Source organism: Erinaceus europaeus, chromosome 4 (genome assembly GCF_950295315.1).
Source record: "Erinaceus europaeus chromosome 4, mEriEur2.1, whole genome shotgun sequence".
NCBI classification, from domain to species: Eukaryota; Metazoa; Chordata; class Mammalia; order Eulipotyphla; family Erinaceidae; genus Erinaceus; species Erinaceus europaeus.
The window spans coordinates 86,478,539-86,501,830 of record NC_080165.1 but is presented as its reverse complement, the minus strand read 5'-3'; the positions used below and the strand labels follow the sequence as shown (position 1 = coordinate 86,501,830).

Below are 23,292 nucleotides of genomic sequence, written 5' to 3'. Positions count from 1 at the left end.
GATTAAGCAGCTCAGTTTAATCAGGAATCGAGATATTTAAATCTTCCATTCTGAATAAAGCAAACCACTCTACCAACAAGTGTAATGCCAACAGGTATGCAAAAGCAAAGACTTCCATAAGTTCCTTCAAATAAAATAATAGTTTTCAGGTTTGAAAGATGATTTCTAAAAGTGGAAATGAATTGGCATCGGAATTCATAGAGCAGTGGTTGACCTCACTTTTACATAATACATATATGTATAATTCTGTACTTAGAGTGTTGCCATATGATATAATGGCAGACCTTCAATTACTATGCACTGCATAGTAATTTAGAAATAAATTCAAAGAGAAAATACTTCCTTTATCCAACACTGGTACACACGCATCTACCTCACTGTGAGTTCTAGCTCTTTCTACAGTTTTGTGGAAAAGTGCAGAAACCCCTGGGTTACTTCTCTATCACATTAGTGCTCACCACACTTTAATGGCTAGGTTAGTTGAGTTATGGGGGCAGACACCTACCCCCTTATCCTCATCCTCCACATCCTCATGCTGTTCATATTCACATGCGTCTGTTGCACTCACCAATCGTAAGGTCTTCAAAATATCTCGCTCCCTTGGCTAATGAATATAACAGACAAAACATAGGACAGCAAAGACACAAGACAGACCAGAAACGAAAAGAACAGCATGAACAGAACATAATGAAGGAGAACAAGTAGCCAAGAAGGAGAGGTAATATGTTCACAAAAAAAGGGGGGTGGGGAATGACACTTGTGGAGTGGGTTATACCACTTGTCAGAGAGCAATGTTTAGTTCTTTGCTATTTGTGAGTCTTTTCATATGTGGTTATAATATGCATCCAACTTCTTCTAAGCAAAATACCCAAAAGATTAAAAATTTTAAAAAGAACAAAATTGTTACTTTAATTATAGAATTGATTATATAAGCAGGGTAATAAAGTATTGCCACCTCCCCAAACACAGTATCTCAAGTCTGAAAATGTTTAGCAGTCAAAGCAGAACTCTATTTTTCGCAAAGGTTTCACAGCTCAAAAAAAAAAAAAAAAATGTTGCAAAAGTTGGGATTGTCTGCAGAAAACACATTTGCAGTATGCACAGAGGATTCAAAATAAGTAAAGTGGGGGAAAAAAATCCAACTTACCAAGGTATCTCCTGAAAGAACTTCTAAAAGTGAGATCAAATTGTGTCCATCCCTTAAGTCTTCATAAAGATCATTCACATGTTTTCGAACCTACACAGAGAGAAAGTGATTTGAAGCTTTTGGTGCTAGAACCCAGGATCATCCAAACAAATTAACATTCAAACAGAACAGTGATAAGTGTACCAATTTGTCGGCAACTGAACTGCAAACCATTAACCCCCTAATAAAAAATAAAGAAACCACTTTTCCTTAAAGTATCTACTCATGCACTAATTTAAGACTTTTTTTAAATTTTCTCACTACTTATGAACTCAATCAAAATTTTAAAACTAAAAAATATACTTCAAATTAAAATTCATAAAGAACAAGCTGATTATTACATTTTAAGTGCTTTATTTTATTTAATTCAAATAAGATAATTTCATATGAGAGAAAAAGAAATCAGAGCACCACACCAGTTCAAATCCTGCATTCTAGGCTTGATATTAGTCTCCTCACATCCCGTCAAAAATTATAGAAGCCGGACCTTACACCTTCTGCATCCCACAATGACCTTGGGTCCATACTCCCAGAGGGTTAAAGAATAGGAAAGCTATCAAGGGAGGCGATGGGATACACAGTGGGAATTGTGTGGAGTTTTACCCCTCTTATCCTATGGCTTTATCAGTGTTTCCTTTTTATAAATAAATAAATAATTTTTAAAAATTACAACATTTTTGCTGCTGAACCTTCACTGCTGCAACATGGCTTTCAGCAAGGGGGGAGGGGAGCACCATTAAATGGCAGGTCCCTCAAATATTTAATCTTATTTCAGAGATAACCCAATATTCAAGGATTTATTTTAGTTATTTTTATTGCTGGGGCTTGGTGCCAGCATTATGACTCCTCCACTCCCAGTAGCCATTTTTTTCCTTTTCTTTTTTTTTTTTTTAATTTTTATTAGGACAGGAAGAAATTGAGGAAAGATGGGAGACAGAGAAAGGGAATGAAAAACAGACACCTGTAGACATGCTTCACTAGCCGTTCATGAAGCAAGGAAGGGAGCTGGGGCCCATCCTTGCACTTATGTGCACCTAGCCAGCCAGGTATGCCACTGCCCAGCCCTGAAAGATCTTATCGAGAATGCATTGATTAACTGTATCAAAGTAAAAAAACTCTGGGTGGAAGTGAGGGTAGATTTTCAGGTTCACTAAGGAGGGTGGGAATAGGGACACAGACCTTTGGTGCTGGGATGGTGTTAATACAGACTGCAATTAAGTCTTATAAATCACTATTTAATCAATATGAGAGGGGAAAACAGATTGAATGTTTGAACTTTTTTTGAAGCATAGACTCCAGTTCTTCAATCTAAGCACTTAAGGTTTCAAATTGGTAACCTGACTGAATTTTAACAGTGGGCTTAAATCATTAAAGCATTTCTAATAATGACATTTTCTTTGAAATATTAAATCACCTATAATATTAGACCAGGGAGACCAGAAACAACTGGCCACATCACTCTATATGAGATAGCTATATGTAAATAGCATTAAATGACATAAACATGGTGAGGTCTTGTATGATAAAAGCAAATCCTAACCATGAAATTTTCAAAGTCAACCAAATTCCCAAATAACTTATAATAATAGTTACATCTACTGCCTTCTTAGACTCTAAGACAGCAGGAAGCTTTCCCATTCTCTATAAAACCCATTATTTCTCCCAGTCCTGAAATGTCTAGGGTGTGATGAGGGGGAGGGTGAACATGTGGCTTCCTGGGCTAGTGAGGGGTGGGGGTGGGGGTGGGTGGATGGGATGGGACACTATCTTTTGGTGATGGGAACGGTGTTTATGTACACACCTATTAAATTGTAGTCATATAAATCACTATTTAATTAATATGAGAGGGCGAAAATTGATTGTATGTCTAACAAAGGGACTTTTCAAAGTTAATCCAATCACCAAATAATTTGATGAAAACAGTAACTATCTATTGTCTTCTTGAACCCTAAGACAGTAGGAACCTCACATTTCCACTCTAGAGCCTAAACTTCCCCCAGTCCTGGGACCCTAGGGTAGGGCCCACTTTGTTGTCCGCTTCTCCCAATTCTTATCAAATAATATTGCATCCACTGATTGCAACCTAATCAACGCAACGAGTGCCACCCCAGCATGCTTCACTTCAGACTGTGTCCAGAGACTTCAGGTGTGGAACGACAACCCTTCAGCTTCATCACTCGGGTGAGACCTTTCCTTTCATAGTATTCTCCAATTCCATCCCAGGTGGTTCACTTTCTATCAAAGTCCCAAAACCTAGATTTAGACCAGGTTCCAGGAGATAGAGCATATGTTCACACATATCCATAAACTAGGGCAAATATATACCTGAAAGCAGTAGTACACTAGAGTTTGCAGTGAGTACCCCCTAACACTTCATCTCCACTATTCCAACCTTTGGGTCCATGATTCTTCAATAACACCCCATTTTTAACTACTGTGGAGTGAGAAAGATTTTGGAAGTGAATATCTAGTAAAATGTGCCTCTGACAGGATATAGTGCCTACAGTGGACCAGAGAGACTGCAATTCTCTGCATTATGTCTTAGTCACTATGATGGGATATCTTCTGAAGCTGTGCTTTTATAACACAGTCATTTATTTTGAGAGATTAAGCAGCTTGCTAAGGATAAAGAACTATATGATATCATTTACACTTTTATTGTTTTGTTCCTGTTCAGTTAGTTTGGTTTCTCTAATAATACACTGTGAGCTAGCAGCAAAGTGCATAGACACATATGCATCGATGTGTATGAAATTTGCAAGCTTATTACTTCTGTCTTGTTTTAAAGGTGACCCTTAGTCAACAGAAAAGGAAAACACAAAAGTGAGACTTGCACTGGCTATGATGTATTGTATTAAAGTTAATGAGGGTTGGCTGGTGGTGCACCAGGTTAGGCGATCATGTACAAAGTTAAGGACTCTGAGGAAAAGGGGAGAAGGGAGGGATTGAGAGGATATTGGGGTCCCGTTGCAAGATGGTGGAAAAGAACTTAAGTGGGGGTTGAGAATGTTTTATAGATGTCTATCATGGGGAGATGACAAACTGAAACCATTAACTTCCTAGTAAAATGCTTTAGGAGAGAGAGAAAGAGACAGAGAGAGATACTACTAGACAGAGACAGAGACACAGACGGGCTGGTCATCATATGCATTCAAGTTCACTAGGGAAAGAGAGAGGCAGACTGGGAGTATGGACTGACCAGTCAACATCCATGTTCAGCAGGGAAGCAATTACAGAAGCCAGACCTCCCACCTTCTGCAACCCACAATGACCCTGGGTCCATGCTCCCAGAGGGATAGAGAATGGGAAATCTATTGGGGAGGGGATGGGATATGGAGATTGGGTGGCGGGAATTGTGTGGAGTTGTACCCCCCATCCTATTATTTTGTTAATGTCTCCTTTCTTAAATAAATTTTAAAAAATTTAAAAACTGACTTGAGATCCCAAAGAAATATTGTACATGAAAAATGTAAGATATCATTATCTTCAACCTTTATCATTCTATTGAAAAACAGAATGATTATATGTACAATGAGTTTCATTAAATACCTTAACCCTGGGGGCCGGGCAGTAGCGCAGGAGGCTAAGTGCACATGGCACAAAGCACAAGGAGGACTGGCTTAAGGATCCCGGTTCGAGGCCCCCGGCTCCCCAGCTGCAGGGGAGTCACTTCACAAGTGGTGAAGCAGGTCTGCAGGTGTCTGTCTTTCTCTCCCCCTCTGTCTTCCCCTTCTCTCTTGATTTCTCTCTGTCTTATCTAACAACAACAGCAATAACAATAATAATAATAATAACACCAACAATGAACAACAAAAGGGGGAAAAAATGGCCTCTGGGAGCAGTGGATTTGCAGTGCAGGCACTGAGCGCCAGTAATAACCCTGGAGGCAAAAAAAAAAAAAAGTACCTTAACCCTGAGCTGAATGCTTCAGAAATATTGGTGCATATCCTTGATTATGACAAATTACAATAAAAGAGAATGTTACTTTCAAGTATTTTTTTAACTACCTCATGGGGATTAAAAGGTAGCCTATCTGGTAGATCATACACATGTCCCATTCACAAGGGCCTTACTTTGAGCCATGGTACCTCATAGAAGCATTACCAACTGCAACAGGGAAGCAAGTGGAGTGATGCTGGCATATTAGTAGATTGACTGAAAGGGTGAAATTGGAATTCCAGGAAAATATCAGATCAAGTAATGGATTTAGGGGAAAAGAAAGAGTAATCAAATAGTTAACTTGATGGGGGAAAAAAGCTTTTATATATATATTTATTTATTTTCCCTTTTGTTGCCCTTTTTGTTGTTGTAGTTATTGATGTTGTTGTTTTTAGGACAGAAAGAAATGGAGAGAGCAGGGAAAGATAGAGAGAGGGAGACAAAGATAGACACTTACAGACCTGCTTCACCGCTTGTGAAGCAAACCCCCTGCAGGTAGGGAGCCAGGGGCTCGAACCGGGATCCTTATGCCGGTTCTGGCTCTTAAACCGCTGCACTACTGCCCGATTCCCCCCAAAAACCTTTTTATCTTAAGTCTGACTCATAGGCATTTGGTCTGGTAACTTTCCTTTAGATGACTGTATCATCGGTAGTGACAACTGCCTCTTTTCAATTTTTAATAAAACATTCTTTCTTCTCATTTTAGATATTTTCTCCCTGAGGAACAAAAAACTGCCTGAATAGAGAACACTAGAGGAAGTGATGAGCAAAGTGAAAGCATTTTGTGGTACTCTGGGAGTAAATTATATAACTTGGATTACATAAGGATGAAGCATCTTTTTTCGTATTTCATACAATTCTCCCAGAATTGTGCAGTTTGTTTTATTTTATTTTATTTTAATGAGCTTACAGCTTTGTACCAGCAGTTTACCCCTAGAGGGCACTAATAGTTCATTTAACACAATATCCATAATGGAAGGAGAGCAGTACAAAAATCACTGAGGGATATGTGAAAGAAATAGAATGTCCTGGTGGTAATAATACAGGCAATACTTAAATTCATTTCTTAATGAGAACAGACACAATAATGCCAAGTTTGTATCATCTAAATGGTTTAACTGATCAAAAATACTAAAATATAAAAATTGTGCTTTGTTAATTTACAATTGCTTGGTGTTGCATAAGCTATATCAAATTCAACTCTGAAAACTGTTAGGCAGCTACATTGTTGAAAACAGCCTTTTCCAGCAGTCTCACTTTATAGTAGTTGATGTTAATCCAGAAAAAACAAAGGTGCACAGAAAAATCTTTACGTCTCATATTTAAACAGCTTGCTACCTAGTATCAACAGTTCAATTCACATCACTAAGTATTCGCTGAGCATTCATTCACATGCCAGCGTCATTTAACTTCTAGAGATATAGACATAAAGTCTGTAGTCTTGACAGAATGTAAAGGAAAATTCAATATAAAGTGTATATAATCAGGAAGCTCTAAGGATCTTAGAGTGTGAAGTCTTAAGAACCAAAGAAGATGGAAATTTCTTAGGTGCATAAAAGACAAAGCAGAAATATCAGGGATGCAAGAAATTCTATACTAAGTTCCCAGGAAGGGAATCAGTCTGAATGAAATAAGAAGTGTAAAATGAGATGGAAGCAGTAATCCAGAGACATGACCGCTTCGCACACCAGTTAAAGAGTTTAGACTTTCCCTAAGCAATAGGATAACTGAAGGCTTTTAAGAAGAAAGAGAACACAGTATCTCTGAACAATATAAAAGCTTCTTTGTAAACTATTTTTTAGAGCAACCCAAATCACAGATCAAACCGTTCAGGGCCCAATCATCTGCTCACAATAAGGGAGGAAAGGTCCCTCAGGAAAAAGCAAGTGAAAAGGGCATTCAGTGAACTCTGGATAACATGTGAATGTCTAATTCAAGAGCAGTGAATAAAATATCAACCTCATGAAGAATTCACAGTACTCTCTTAAGGATGTTCTACATCTAAAAGATACAGTATTTGGGGAAAACAACAGGCTATCTTTAGAAAAGAACATAAATAATGTAAGAAGGCCTGTCTCAAAAGAGATCAATTCACTGACTTCACTAAATGGGTGAGGAGAATAAAGACAGTAAGATTTAGTGAAAACTATGAAAAATAGGCTGTCAGATTTTTCTGGGTGGGCTCTTCAGAATACCTACTTGAAAAAACATAAAAATGATGGGCGAAGGCAGTAGTGCAGCGGTTAAGCACACATGGCGTAAAACGTAAGGACCTTTGTAATGATCCTCGTTCAAGACCCTGGCTCCCCACCTATAGGGGGTTTGCTTCACAAGCGGTGAAGCAGGTCTGCAGCAGATGTCTATCTTCCTCTCCCCCTCTCTGTCTTCCCTCCCTCTCTCCATTTCTCTCTGTCCTATGCAACAATGATAGCAAAGGCAACAATAACAACAATAACCAACAAGGGCAACAAAAGGAAAAATGGCCTCCAGGAGCAGTGGATTCATAGTGCAGGCACGGAGCCCCAGCAATAAGCCTAGAGGCAAAAAAGAAAAGAAAAGAAAAACATAATAAGTTATTAATGCATTACTATGTTAACTGATTAATAAATGGATAGTTTAATTTAAAACAATGTATTCTCTTAGTTGCTTATCTGAGCCATGTTGATTATTATAGCTTAGTTCAGTACTACTTCTTCAAGAGCTGTGAAGTAAACTACAACTCAGTCTACCAAATTACCATTCTGGTAAGTATAATGATGAAAAGTCCTTATCTGATATAGTAAATAGTTATGTTTGTTTCTTCTAGGTGATGTTAGAGCAACTGTAAGGCCACTCCAACTCATCTCCTGGACTTGATTATTTCTTGGGCAGAGATTTCTCTTTCAAGCTTTTAGATTGATAGTGTACAACAAATCTAGAGAAAAAAATGAAGTAACCTCTAGGTTTTCACCATAAGATGGAACTACAGATAGTTAAATAAAATAAAAAGTGCTTCCATTACTAATAAAAATTTCAAGATTTATGAATATTTTAGTCAATTTTGCCTAGGTAAATTTTCTATTCTCTTCTGTATAAATTTCACCATTGCTATAAAACTTTCTTTAAAAGGTATTTAAACTTAGAAAAATAAATACAACTTGTCTATAACAAATGGTCTTGAGCTTGGGTTCACTGGTTCCTGTCTGGCTTACTTTTGTATTCTTTTGAGTTGGGTCTACTTTTCCTTCCTCCCCTCTGACAAAAAGAAGACAGACAAAATATGTTTTTCACAAATTTTTCTTTTAGCAACTACAGACCCTGTTGCTGAGTAATTGTAAGTAATGTAATTAAAAGAGAAAAATAAGTTCAGAGATCAATTACTTTGCATATTAGTTTCTCTTTTTTTTTTCTTATATTTTTACTTATTTACTCATGAAGAAGATAAGAAGGGAGAAAGAGAAAGAAACAGCCATAACTGGCAGACGTGCTGCTGGGGATTGAACTCAGGACCTCATGTATATCAGATGTCAGGCTCAGAAAGAAAAATAAAAAAATAAAATACTGCTTTATCAAAAGTAGTTTTCACTTACAGCATATGGAATACAGACAGAATCAATTGCTGGCATTTTATCCTCACCGCTTTCTATTTTTGCTTACAGTCTGGGAAACGGAAAGAAAAGACTATGAAAAGTATGGGTTAGGCCCTTGGTTTGAGCCTCAGCATTGCAGGGAAACATTACTCAGTTACGTGCACATGTTACCATATGCAAAGACCCAGGTTCAGACCCCTAGTCCCCAGCTACAGAGGAGAAAGTGCATTAGCAGTGAAGCAGTACTTTCTCCCACTATTTCCTCCTTCCCTCTCAATTTCTCTCTGTTGCTATCCAAGGGAGGCAGAGAGGGGGAAAATTGCTGCTGGGAGCAGTGGCTTCATAGTGCAGGCACCAATTCCCAAAGATTGCCTGGTGGCAATAAAGAATTTAAAAAAATATAACATTAAATTTTTAAAATAATGGTATGGGGGCCGAGTGGTGGTGCCCCGGGTTAAGAACACATAGTAGAAAATACAAGTACAAGGAACCTAGTTAGAGCTCCTGATTCCCTACCTTTGGGAAGGTGGGGGCACTTTACAAGCGTTGAAGCAGGTCTGCATGAGTCTATCTTTCCCTCCCTTCTCAATTTCTCTATGTCCTATCCAATAAAACAGAAAAACAGAAATGGCCTCGAGGAGCAGTGGGTTTGTAGTAATGGCACCGAGCCTCAGTGATAACCCTGGAGGCAAAAATAAATTAAAATTAAAATTAAAAAAGGTATGTATTGTAATCACAATACACTTTTAAAGAATGAATAATCATCTAGTCAGTGAAACAAAATTTTGATATAAATGTTGGCATGTAGCCACAGCAATATATCAAGACAAATAATAGTAAATAGAATACTCTTATATTATCTAAGTGGCCAAGAGATAACACACAGGGTAGGTCATATGCCTTTCCATACACATATCACTGGACTGTCTCAACACTACATGGGAGTACACAGCAGCATGGGAAGCTCTGGTGCTGTGGTGACTCTCACACTGCATGTCTCTCCTTACCTCTGTCATTATCTGAATGAAAATGCTGGACTGAGAGTAATTAAATCGTGCATGCATAGGAAGTTAGGAAACATAAAAGAAGAGCTCCAAACAGAGTTCTCTAAGAAATTCAAAAACATGAAAGAACAGTTTCAGTCAGAATTCACTAAACAGTTAAAAAGCATGAAAGAAAATTTTCAAACAGAACTGTGGGGGCTGGGGCAGGGGTAGATAGCATAATGGTTATGTAAGGAGACACTCATGCCTGAGGCTCCAAAGTCCCAGGTTCAATCCCCTGCACCACCATTAACCAGAGCTGAGCAGTGCTCTGGTATTAAAACACAAAAAAAAAAAAAAAAAAAGAAGAAGAAGAACTATGGGGACTGAGGATACTTTGAGTGCAGTACAAGATCAGGTAGAAGTTTAGGAAATAGACTCACTCATGAAGAAGAAAGAGTATCTATGCTAGATGATACAATTAACCCACTCTTTCAATTTAAAGATAAGAGAAAGGAATGGTTTAGAAAGAATGAAGCAATGCTCTGGGAAACGGCAGATTCCATCAAAAGGTTGAATGTAAGAATGATAGAAACTTCTAGGGGAGAGGACAGGGTGAAGGGAACAGAGGCCATATTCCATATAGCTGGGAATTTCCCTAATTTAGGCAATCCTAGAAATCCAGGAGAGAACTTACAACCGACACATGATACAAAACAATCAACAACAAGGCACATCACTGTAAAACTATCAAAATTTAGTGACAAGGAAAAATTTTACAGACTGCTAAAGAAAGGAAAGAAATTACAAACAAAGGTAGAGTTATCAGGTTTTTATTGGACTTCTCTTCACAAATCCTAGAGGCAAGGAGAGAGTGGAATGACATACTCAAAGTATTTAAAAAAAAATGGGAATTCCAGCACAGATCTCGTATCCTGCAAAATTATCCTTCAAATATGAGGGAGAAATAAAGGTGTTATCAGATATACAAAAGCTAAGGAATTTGCCACCATCAACCACACCTTGCAAGAATTACTGAAAGAAGACCCGCAAGAAAAGAAGATGCAAAGGAATACACATCCTAAGTGAGGTGAACAGAACCAAAATTCCTATCTTCTGCACCCCAAAAAGAATTTTGGTCCATACTCCCAAATGGGGAGAAATGTTAGAAGAAGATGACTAGAGGGCTCTGACTTCCAATTCCATCAGGACCTGGAGACAGATGAGGAAAAAAAGGAAGGGTATTTTGATACAGAAATAATAGTCAACCTATATCTGTGACCTTGAGAGAACCACTGCAGTTTCCAATGGAGGGAATGGGGACACAGAACCCTGGTGGTAGGAATGATGTGGAATTGTAGCTGTTACCTTGTAACTTTGTCAACCAAAATTAAATCACTAATAAAAAAAAAATTCATACAGGCAAATAATAAATAAATTTAAAACAAAGACAACCCCTGAAATAGAATAAATCTGCTCCTTTATTCTAAGTCATTTTATCAGACCAGTTCCTCCCCTCACTACCTATTATTGATTTTAAAGAAATCGTAATCATGGCTCTTCAAAAATGAAATGGGTGTTGAAGGAGGCACTAAATGAAGGATCTGATAGAATACTACAGTGAGAGAGCTTTTAACACTGAGAAGGCAGGGCCCAAGGCTGCTGGTAGGGGTGAGGAAAGAGGACTCCAGGAATAGGATATAGGGGAGTGACAAATTAAAACGATCAACTATTTTACAATTCTGATTACAGATCTGATTGTAGCAGCTGATTGCTGGACACCTTTAAATTGAACCATCTTGGGAGTCGGGCTGTAGTGCAGCGGGCTAAGCGCAGGTGGCGCAAAGCACAAGGACTGGCATAAGGATCCCGGTTCAAACCCCGGCTCCCCACCTGCAGGGGAGTCGCTTCACAGGCGGTGAAGCAGGTCTGCAGGTGTCTGTCTTTCTCTCCTCCTCTCTGTCTTCCCCTCCCTCTCTCCATTTCTCTCTGTCCTATCCAACAACGACAACAATAATAACTACAACAATAAAACAACAAGGGCAACAAAAGGGAATAAATAAAAATAAATACAAAAAAAAATTTTTTTTAAATAAAAAATAAATTGAACCATCTTTGGAGTTTTTATTAAATGTGCAATAGGTTGTCCAGGCCTCATCTGTTATATAGTGATTTAATATTTAAAAAGATACTTGCCACCAAAATTACTGTTCTCCTTATATCTGGCACCAATGAAGTAGAGTTTTATAACATAGCTGTTCACAGGAAAACAAATGCTACAATTGCTGAAATGAGGCTGTTAAACTTCAACCAAACAATGAACCATTTGCTGAGATAGTCATAATATGAGTCAGAATCTCCACCAGACAGAAAACAAGGGAGGGGCGAGTGCTAAGCAAGTAAAAAAAATTCATCTGTGTATAAGACTCTAGAAGTGCAGCTGGCAAGAGTGAATGCCTCCTGGTTATACTATCATTACCACTCCTACAGTCTCTTTCACAGCATTATTGGCCAAAGCAAAAGACCAGCAAAGATAAGGCTAGCATGAATGTCTCCTCTCTTTTTTAAAAAAATTATTTTAATGTATTTATTTATAACATGGAAACACTGACAAGACCATAGGATAAGAGAGGTACAATTCGCACCACCAGAGCTCTGTATCCCATCCCATCCCGATAGTTTTCCTAGTCTTTAACCCCGTGGGAGTATGGACTCAAGGTCATTATGGGGTGCAGAAGGTGGAAGGTCTAGCTTCTTTAATTACTTCCCTGATGAACATGGACATTGACAGGTCGATCCATACGCCCAGCCTGTCTCTCTCTTTCCTTAGTGGGGCAGGGCTCCAAGGAAGCATCTCAAGGATTAGAAAGTCTATAGAATCTCTTTGTAGCACATTTTACAGTGCTAAGACCTTTGTAATACCCAGATATTCCCTAACACTTTACATGTAAACCAATTCACTATTATTTAACTTAAAGATTTATTTATATATTTATTAATGGGAGAGAAAAAAAAACAGTGTCACTCTGGTGTGCATAGTATCAGGCTCTATCACTTAGCCACTTCAAGTTCTTAAAAACAAATTGTTATATACTCTTTACTAAACCTTTAAAATAACCCAGGGTTGTGATCAAGACAACTGTCACAGAGAGATGAACACTGGAAACTATTTTTAAAGGCACTCCCAGATGATGAGATTCCACTCCTCTGCTATAATCCATGCTAATGATTAGCACCACTTTCTTCTTAATATTTTCTTAAACACAGATGAAACTCCCAAGTACCCAGTACCATGATTTACATTTTCCAAAATAAGACAACTGAAAAAAACACATCAATGTGGGAATGGCTCTCTGGTTAGAATATTAGTTTCTTTGCTATATATGTATGTGGCCCTGGATTTGAGCCTCAGCATTGCAAGGAAACATTATGGACAAGAACAAGGAAGAGCCTCCATGAATGGTAAGGCAACACAATAGTATCTCTTCCTCTCTACCTGTATCTCCCTCCTTCTTCTCTAAGACAAAGAATAGGGAGGAAATCAGCCTGGGAAGACCTCTCAGCAGTGGCACTACACACGAGAAACTGGGTTCATTCTCCACTGCCGCAAAGAAAGTATGTGGTTGTGTATGAGGGAGAGAAAAACCTGACACCATTAGGTGAGATTATAAATACAGATTTATTTCAATACTTGATGAAAAAAAAGTGAAAGATGATATTCATGTTGGTAAAATTAAACCTCTGCAACAGAATTATACCCTATGCAGAAAGATTAAAACTGTTAAAGATGCCATTAATTTCTTTAAAGTGACCACTTCCTAAAAGACACAACACTTTGACAGATTCCAATTTACCCACACACAGAGAACCACATATGCCCAACTGTTAATCCTGCCAGTTGTTCACGACCAGTCAGACAGGAGATGTGGAATTTATGTATCATACTAAAGCCTGAAATTTAAATGAAAATTATTTGTTCTCCAGCACCTGCTCTGAGCATAAATTGACAAATGTGTCAAAAAGAGATGAGTCGGGTAACACCTAGCAAATCAAAGAGCATATTTCCAAAGGTGAACTACACAGAACATAGCTGTGGGTACACTGTATGAAAAGCAGTTTCCAATATCCCAACAGCATGGTTTCACATTCAATCAAAAAGGTAAAGAGAAAAGTAATGTAGATTGAATAGTTGAGGTCTTATTTCTTTGCATGCAGTCAGAGAAAAAAAAGTCCTTCTATCTTAATTACTTTTTTTGTTTCTGTAGGTGGATCTTGGGAGACAGATTTAGAACAAGAGAACAAAGGATGAAACTTGAACTGGGGTGGTATAAGACACCAAAACAAGGGACTCTGGGTAGGGAATGGAACAGAGGACCTGAGGAAGGGTGGGGGAGGGTCAAGAGTATATAGCAAGGGGCCAGGTGGTGGTGCACCTGGTTGAGCGCACATGTTACAATGCACAAGCACCGAGGTCCGAGTCCCTGGTCCCCCACCTGCAGGGGAAAGCTTCATGAATGGTGAAGCAGGGCTGCAGATATCTCTCTGTCTCTCTTCCTCTCTATCTCCCACGTCCCTCTTGATTTCTGGCTGTCTCTATCCTCTAAGTAAATAAAGATAATAAAAATTTTTTTAAAATAAATTATCTTCAAAAAGAGTATATAGCAGACACCTGTTCTGAAGAACTGGAAAAAATAAAAATAAATAAAAATAAAAAAATAAAAAATAAATTTAAAAAATAAAATAAATAAAATAAGAATAAATAATAAATAATTTTATTTGAAAACCAGTAGTATCTTCTCATGTAGTTTTTGACCACAAGCAAGAGTACTTGAAAGATTTTAATAAGTTCCTTCAATGAATACTATCATAATATATCAACATTTCAAATGCGCAATGTCATTCAGTGTTTTACTTCAGCATTTATAGAAATAAAACCACTTTCCCACCTTCAACAACTTCCCCTTTAAGTCACCTCTCTTCCCCTTTTTCCACAGTATAGAAATTTCTTCTACATGATCTTAAGACCAAATGACTCTAGTATATGAATACCAATGTCCAAACTTGAGTTTTAATATTTACTTAATTTTGTATAGAGACAGAGAGAAAATTGATAGAGAAGGAGAAGATAAGGAGAGAAAGAGACACCTGCAGTACTGTTCCACTGGACATGTGCCGAATTTGAGTCCTTGCACACTGTAATGCCTGTGCTTAACCAGAAGTGCCACAACCTGGCCTCTCAAGACCAACTTGAATGACAGCTACTTTTGGCATGCTATTTTGAAGGCAAAAACCTCTCTTCCTAGAGCATGGCCCCCCTTTGCTCTCTCTAATTACTGACTTCCATCTCCTTTGTTACTTACCTTTCTCTGTAAGCCTCTTTTAAAATGATTTATAATAATTCTGGGTATTAACAGAACCACGAAAGATCAGTTATCTTGTGTTTTCAGTTATTATGTGCTATACTTCTTCAGATTTGCATTCTTGCAAACATAAGCCTAAAAGTCACTTTTTTTCTAATTGAGTCTGTGAAAATTAGTAAATTAGATCTTCAAATAGGCCTAATTACATCCTTATGGCAAGGTTCAAAGCACACTATCCCCAAAATATGGCATGCTGGTATACTGAATGCTTTTAAGTTGAAAGAATCATGGAAACAGCCAGATCTGAAAGAATTTTCTGACTCACTTCCCTCACTCCCTCCCCTCCGCCTCTTTAAACAGTTTACAAGACCCTCATGCAAAAGGTGACCTCTCTGTACCTGAAGAAAAGAGCACCCTGCTTACTGACGAGAAAAGGATATGAGAGAAATCTAAATAGACCTTCCTTTTCCCCACATTAATGTCCTTGGCTTATATTCTTCTATCAAAATTTTCCAGGACTTTCTAGTCTTTGTTAATAATACTACTACAACAATAAAACAACAAGGGCAACAAAAGAGAATAAATAAATAAATAAGCAGAAACACTTAAAAAATTTTGAAAATACTAAGGCACTCACATTTATACCTTTTATTCTGCTTTTCATTTCCTTTTCTGTGTCCCCCATCACATAAAACTACTATTAAGTAATTTTCCATGCTTTTCTCTTATTGATCTTTTATTGTGAAGCTCAGTCAAAAACCATAGAGAGTAAAAGGAAAAGATTTTTCCTCCTCTACCTTCAATAATGCGCAGATAATGTTCTTAGCCATGACCACAGAATGTGAGTTCATGATCTACAGGGATGCAGAGGTTACTTAGACTCCTGTGCTGAATATGGGCCCTAGAACAAACCGGTGGAGTTTACATTTAACAATATTTACATACTTTCCCCATATTTGGGAGCTACTCTCTTCTCTGATCCAGCTTTCTAGCCCTTTTTCCTACTATGACACCATCTCCCTAGACAATAACCTTGGTCTACCTGCATATTAGATGTCAGGCTCAGACAAAAAAAAAAAAGTAAAGTCATGGGCCCTCTGGATTATGACTAAAACAGACCTACTAGCTTTTTCCAAAATGGAGACCCCAATCTTCATCTGCAATAGTTCTGCCTTTTGGTTCATGATTAGTCAACAATTTGCTCTGCTTTATATCTTAACTCTTTTTCAGCGACCAGTTTCCAGATGCTACCATGATGCCAACCTGACTTCCTTGGGCAGAGGACCCCACCATGTGTCTTGGAAACCTGCCTTCCCAAATCCCTGCCCCATTAGGGAAAGAGAGAGACAAGCTGGGGGTATGGATCAATCTGCCAATGCCCATGTTCAGTGGGGAAGCAATTACAGAAGCCAGACCTTCCACTTTCTGCACCCCACAATGATCTTGGGTCCATACTCCCAAAGAGATAAAGAATAGGGAAGCTATCAAGAGATTGGATATGGAGCTCTGGGAGTGGGCACTGTGTGGAAATGTACCCCTGTTATCCTATAGTGTTGTCAATATTTCCATTTTATAAATTTAAAAAAATACACAAAAAGACTGTATAGTCTATTCAATACTAATTTATCAATGTTACTAAGAATTTTGAAATAAGAATCTAGTTCTAGCTAAATTTATTTTTTAAATTCCAAACTGATGAAAATAATAGTGGAAAAGTATAGTAAAGTTAATTAGTAATCTTAGATAAATAAATCAATCTCATCTGTGAATATGAGTAAACTTTCTACTCAGTCACAAATGGAGAAACTAAATTACACAGTAAAAAGAATAGAAGAAAGAGCTCATAGAACTCTATTTCTCATTCTATTGACCATGACCTAGTTATTCAACTTGGGACTCAATTTCTATTCTTTGATACCTATAAAGAAGTAGGTCTTTTCACCTTTAAAATAATGAAGTCATCATAAATTTACTTTGCTACAGATTAACTTTTATCTCACCCTGACTAAAGCAACTTTTAAGTTCCTCATCGCAGGGTAGTTCTGTATTACAGTGGGGGAGGAATTTGATTTCATTAGATTCCACTTCTTCCATTAATAGGCTCTTTATTAAGATCTAAGGAAAACAATAGTTTACAGACTGTTAAGTGTACTAGAGAGACCTAATTTAATAAGATGGTCCTATCCTCATCGAAGCTTTGTCATTATTATTCTTGTTATAAAGTACTTAGCACCTAACAGTTCTATCAAAGATAATTACTATCATTTTTAAACTAAACATAATATTCATTTTTATGGTAGGATTTAAAGGTGTGACCCACAACAAGACAGATCAGCATTTTATTAGGAATATAATTTTCTGAAATTTACTAGACATGGAAATTTTCTAGTCCCACCTCCAATCCTGTGAATCAATTCTTAGAGTAGAGCACAACAACTGATTTCCTCCAACTGCATCTGATTCAGCTAAAGTTTAAGGTTCATCCATAGAAGTCTAGGTTGAAATAACGCTTATTTACAGATATCTAGAGTCAAACACTGCGGTGTAATTTTTAAAGTATCTTCATTATTATTAAGTTAGTACTTGAAATTTTCTCCTATGTTTACTAGGTGCCACAATAAGTAAAATTACACATTTAAGTATGCAGTAGTCAATAATAAACGGCACCTAGAGTATTATTCCCTATTCCTTAAGACATAACACTAGTTCTTAGCTTGGGGGATAAACATTTCTTTCTAGCTGCCAAGTCAAAAAATAAAGAATGGTATGATTGATTCAGTGAAACCAATCTTTATAATGTAGGCAAAGGGTATCAATGTCATGAGTGAATTAATATTTCCAAAGACATGACAGAACAGATATAAAAATTCAACTGGTTGTCTCCCTTGTGGAAACCAAGTAGGTTACTAACAAGCAAGGTGTGGTTCAATATTGAAATTCAGGTACTCTTCAGCCCCAAATACATTTATGTATCAATAAATTAAATTTTAGAGCAAATATCTTGTCACATAGTGATAAAGGATAAATTTACAGTATAATTAACCAGCAATGAAGAACATTTCCACTACAAATTGCCACTTACAAGGAGCCAGTGCAAGGAATTATATACACTTAATGAATGAACTTCTTCAGACTCTAAGTGGTTCAGCAAAGAAGGTCTTTTCTTCTTTCTTATTCCACCCCATAAAGCAAAAGTTAAGTCACAGACAGCTGAATCTTAAGTGAAATCTCTGAAACTACTCTTTTAAATATCTAGACAGCCAAAAAGAGTAATATGATATAAGACCACCAGTCTTAGAAAGATAGACACCTGCAGGGGAGTCACTTCACGAAGCAGGTCTGCAGGTATCTATCTTTCTGTCCCCCTCTGTCTTCCCCTCCTCTCTCCATTTCCCTCTGTCCTATCCAACAACAATAACAACAACAATATTAACCACAACAAATGTAAAACAAGGGCAACAAAAGGGGGAAAAATGGCCTCCAGAAGCAGTGGATTCGTGGTGCAGTCACCAAGCCCCAGCAATAACCTTGGAGGCAAAAATAAATAAAAATAAAATATAAGTTCAAACAAACATACCTCTGAGAAATATAAAATAAAGCTACAATGATTACTTTCTAAAGCAAAGGCTTTATTAAAAATCCCAACTAAACCTTCAAAAAAAAACCCCAATATTTAGACATATGGACATAAAAGTAGGAAATAATCCTTTAAACAAAGGTAAGAATTGAAAGACAAAAATAATAAAAAATAAATAATTTTTTAAAAAAAGAATTGAAAGACAACTACTGGATGGTTTCAATCACATGAAGAATTTAGAAAACTGATACACATAAACTTACAAAAAAAAATCAGAAGCAAGCAAAGTGCTTCTAACTTGTGAAAACTACGGTGGTTACCTTTGGGATGTGGGATGGTGAGGATACAGAAAATTTGGTGGTTGATATGATGTGGAGCTATATACACTGTAATCTTACAATCTTGCAACCTACTATTAGTCACAATTTGAAATAATTAAAAGAATCGTAACTAAACTTTCTTTTAAAAAAAAAGCAATGTTTAGACATAAGGACATAAAAGTAACAATAATCCTTTAAATTCAACTGAAGGTGATTATGCTTAGCGGAAATAAGTAAAGAAATGAAAGATAACTACTGAATGGCTTTTAGAGAACTGATACACATGAATTTATAGGAAGAGGAGGAAACTGTTTCTAAGACTTTGTGAGAACTATGGTTGTTATCACTGAGAGGTGGGGGGACACACAAAACTTTTGTGGTGGGTGCAGTGTGGAACTCTATACACTGTAATCTTACAATATTATATAACCCAATATCAATCACAATGAAATTAATTAATCCTGCATCATGCTTACTGTTCTCATTCATATAAACTTTTAAAAATCAATCATACCAGGATTATCTCCAGAGCACTGGAGATATACTATTAGGAAAAAATCATGAGTATTTCTGCATAAGAAAACATAGAAAAATGTGCTGTGACTTTTCCAACAACCCAATAGTTTATAGCTGCAACAATCATAACTTCCCAAGCCAAAGGAACTAGTGAACAACTAATTGAAACTACAGAGTAAGTGAAAGTAAGTACAACCTTGGAGTCAAGGGGACCTTGCTGACAGAACTACAACCTATCAGCGGTCAAATAAATCAAACATTAGGCCAGTCCCTCATTCTAATTCACATTCTCATTTCATGACTTCCAGTGTACCTCTACCAGTAAGGAGCTTTGGCAAAGTTTTCCTTCTGTTAAAGGAAGGCTGAGTCATGATTTGAAAGGTGACCTCTATATGTAAAGTGACCACTCAAGAGCAAAAGCTGCCAACTTCCCAGAAGCACAACCTTTCAGTAAAGGAAGTTCTTGAGGGAAAAGGGGGAGAGGGGATGCTTTAAAAAAAAAACGGTCTTTAGGCCCCAAGGTCAATAAGAGGGAGAAGCAGACAGTGTGCAGCTAACAGTATTCAATTTTGCAGCAGGATTCTAAAGGCAGATGGATGATAAGTCAGTCCTGACTAAACAGATTCTGAACCCCAAGCTCCAGTTTTTACTAAAAATGAATAAACTGAAAGGCAAAGTACTTGAGGTAAGAAAGGATATTTGGGTTAGTCAAGTTGATGAATACCATAAGTAACTTTTAGATGCATCAAAGTTTGATAAGAAGTCATCAACACCATCCACACATCTATACCACAGCTCTCATTTACTGAATACTTACAATGTACCAGGATCATGCTTTCTGTTCAGATGGATTATTTATATTTTTATCACTTTGTTAAGAAAAAGTTGATTTATAAAACTGTAGTTCTCAAAGGGTACAGTTCCACATCTTCCCAAAATAGGTGTTAAATTTTTTTTATTTATTAAATTTCCCCTTTTTGTTGCCCTTGTTTTTATCATTGTTGTGGTTATTATTGTTGTTGGTATTGATGTTATTGGATAGGACAGAGAGAAATGGAGAGTGGAGGGGAAGACGGGGGAGGGGGGAGACAGACACCTGCAGACTTGCTTCACCACCTGTGAAGCAACTCCCCTGCAGATGGGGAGCCGGGGGCTGGAACCGGGACCCTTATGCTGGTCCTTGATTTTCGCACCATGTGCGCTTAACCCGCTGTGCTATAACCCAACCCCCCAGGTGTCAAATATTTGACCCTCTACCCAACCATCATCCTCCTTTATCACAGGGCAGTAGATTCCCAGACTTCTCCAACCTTGGAGAGGGAGGGTGCCATTTCACTTAAATACTGATTAGGGTCCACGAGATAGACCAAATATAGCACAAAGAACTTGTGTGAGAGAGGTTGCAGGTCTGAGCTCCAGCACCACCAGTAATGAGCAGTGTTCAAACAAATAAATAGAGGAGCTCAAAGATAATGTATGCTTTGCTACACTCAAAGACCTAAGTTTGAGTTCTATATGGGAGCATAAACACAAAAAAGCTTCATAAACTGTAGAACATTGTTGTGTCCCTTGGATGTCTATCCCTTTCCTTCTCTTTCTCTGTCTCTTACCTTCTATCTGAAGAAGAAGAAAAAGAAGGAGAAGGAGAAGAAGGAGAAGAGGAAGAGGAGGAGGAGGAAGAGGAGGAAGAGGAGGAAGAAGAGGAAGAAGAAGAAGAAGAAAAAGAAGTAGTAGTAATAGTATTAGTAGTAGTAGTCGTCGTCATCTACTGGGAGTAAAGGAATTATGCAAGCACGGAACCCCAGAAAGAACTTCAGTGGCAATAAATAAATAATCCCCCTGTTACACAATTATTGTCACCATCTTACAGATGAAGGCATGAAAAAGTTATGGTTACACAAATAATATGTCACAAAGCTTGAACACAATCCTTCCTGCTCCCTACTGTCTTTAACTTAAATATCATTGATGAATAATCCAGTGGGAAATACTCCTTTCACAGACAATTTGTTCTCAATCAGCAGAATAGATTATCTACAGAACGAAGGAAAAAAAAAAAAAGTTCAGTAAGTCTGTTCTGGAACTAATCTCTCAACTAGCTCATTGCCCCAAGGAGCAAGCCTATCAAGAAGGAGCCAACACTGGAATAAAGTGAGTACAGGTAAAGGAATTACATATTATTAAACACAAATAAATGAGATAACTTAGAAAGAGCAAGGTTTTCAAGAATTATTTCAAATGACAGAAAGCAGACCCCAAAACTGAGTAAATATCCCTGGGAAACTGAATCAAGGATAAGGATGGAGGACCCTAAGCCCAAGTCCCTTAGCACTTTGCCAGTTTATCTGCACTATACCTGCAGGACTGTGAGGAAGCATCATTAATGCACAAGGCAGCCTTCACTCCTGACTTTGCACACTTTAGCATCATTACTGGCCACCTTCTTTCTTCTTCCCTACATATTAAAAACTTAATTTGACAATTGAACTACAATTTAAAAAGACGAAACAATGAACACATATAAAATCACTCAAAATTAACTGTTTTAGTCTCTCTTTTTTTTCCTTATCCAACAATTATCTTTTAGTTTATTGATTCATTCCTCATGATCATATTTCCACTCAATATTTATAAAACATGACCCCATTTTATGAAACTTTTCATTTTCTAACACTTTTCATTAACTAGAAAGGAATATAAAATAAAGACAGCTATGGAACCTGTTAAGAATATAATAAAATAGGGGGTCGGGCAGTGGCGCAGTGGGTTAAGCGCATGTGGCGCAAAGCGCAGGGACCGGCGTAAGGATCCCGGTTCGAGCCCCCGGCTCCCCGCCTGCAGGGGAGTCGCTTCACAGGCGGTGAAGCAGGTCTGCAGGTGTCTATCTTTCTCTCCCCTTCTCTGTCTTCCCCTCCTCTCTCCATTTCTCTCTGTCCTATCCAACAGCGAATTGCGTCAACAAGGGCAATAATAATAACCACAACGAAGCTACAACAAGGGCAACAAAAGGGGGGAAAAAATGGCCTCCAAGAGCGGTGGATTCATGGTGCAGGCACCGAGCCCAGCAATAACCCTGGAGGAGGGGAAAAAAAAAAAGAATATAATAAAATCAATATGAGAAATATTTTTAATGTTGGCATAATCCAAATTTCATGTTTACCTTTTATTATTCATCAATTAGATTATAGCTAAAAGACCATATACAACAAAAGTATCCAATGTTCCTTTTAGTGTAACAAAATGAGGTTGACTACAAACACGTAGTGCGACACTTTTTTTTTATCATCACTTGGATCAGACACAGAAAGATCATATGGAGGTTGAATTTTCTCTAGTTGACCAGTAACAATACAAATCTATACAGCCTGGTCTCCCAAACTATTGAGGATATTTAATTGTGCTCTTCATTGAAGCTACTTACATAAGAACAAAAACTTTTAAAATTATGTTCTCATATGAATTCTCTGTGGTAAATTTCAATGCATGGTTCTTAAGAGTACAAGTTCTTGAATAATTGTGCTTTGTCTGATATTGTTTTGTTATAACACTAATGTGGGGGGGTCCCTGCTAACATTGAGCAGTACAACATTATTTGAGAAACTGAGTCTCATTATATGTCATTGCACTTAAAACCCAACATATTGATGATATTAATGGAGGAATTTCTGTTTAAGATAAGGTTACATTCAGGTGACAATCAAACCAAAGTGAACAAGAACACTATGAGCTAAATCAAACAGTAGGTCTTTAGCCAGAACTATTCAGCCTAGCTTTCCCACTCCTTAAAATGAGTCTATATTTGGGCAAGGGTAGATAGCATAATGGTTATGCAAAAAGACTCT

General features: G+C 37.5%; 1 protein-coding gene across 1 annotated transcript in view; it reads right to left on the bottom strand.

The window, feature by feature from the left end:
- Positions 1-23,292, bottom strand: part of LOC103107678 (dystonin) — a 552,693-nt gene that overhangs the window by 291,781 nt on the left and 237,620 nt on the right. The window contains 2 exon segments of the mRNA XM_060190003.1: positions 569-604; positions 1,148-1,237. Coding sequence (XP_060045986.1) covers positions 569-604; positions 1,148-1,237 — 126 coding nt within the window.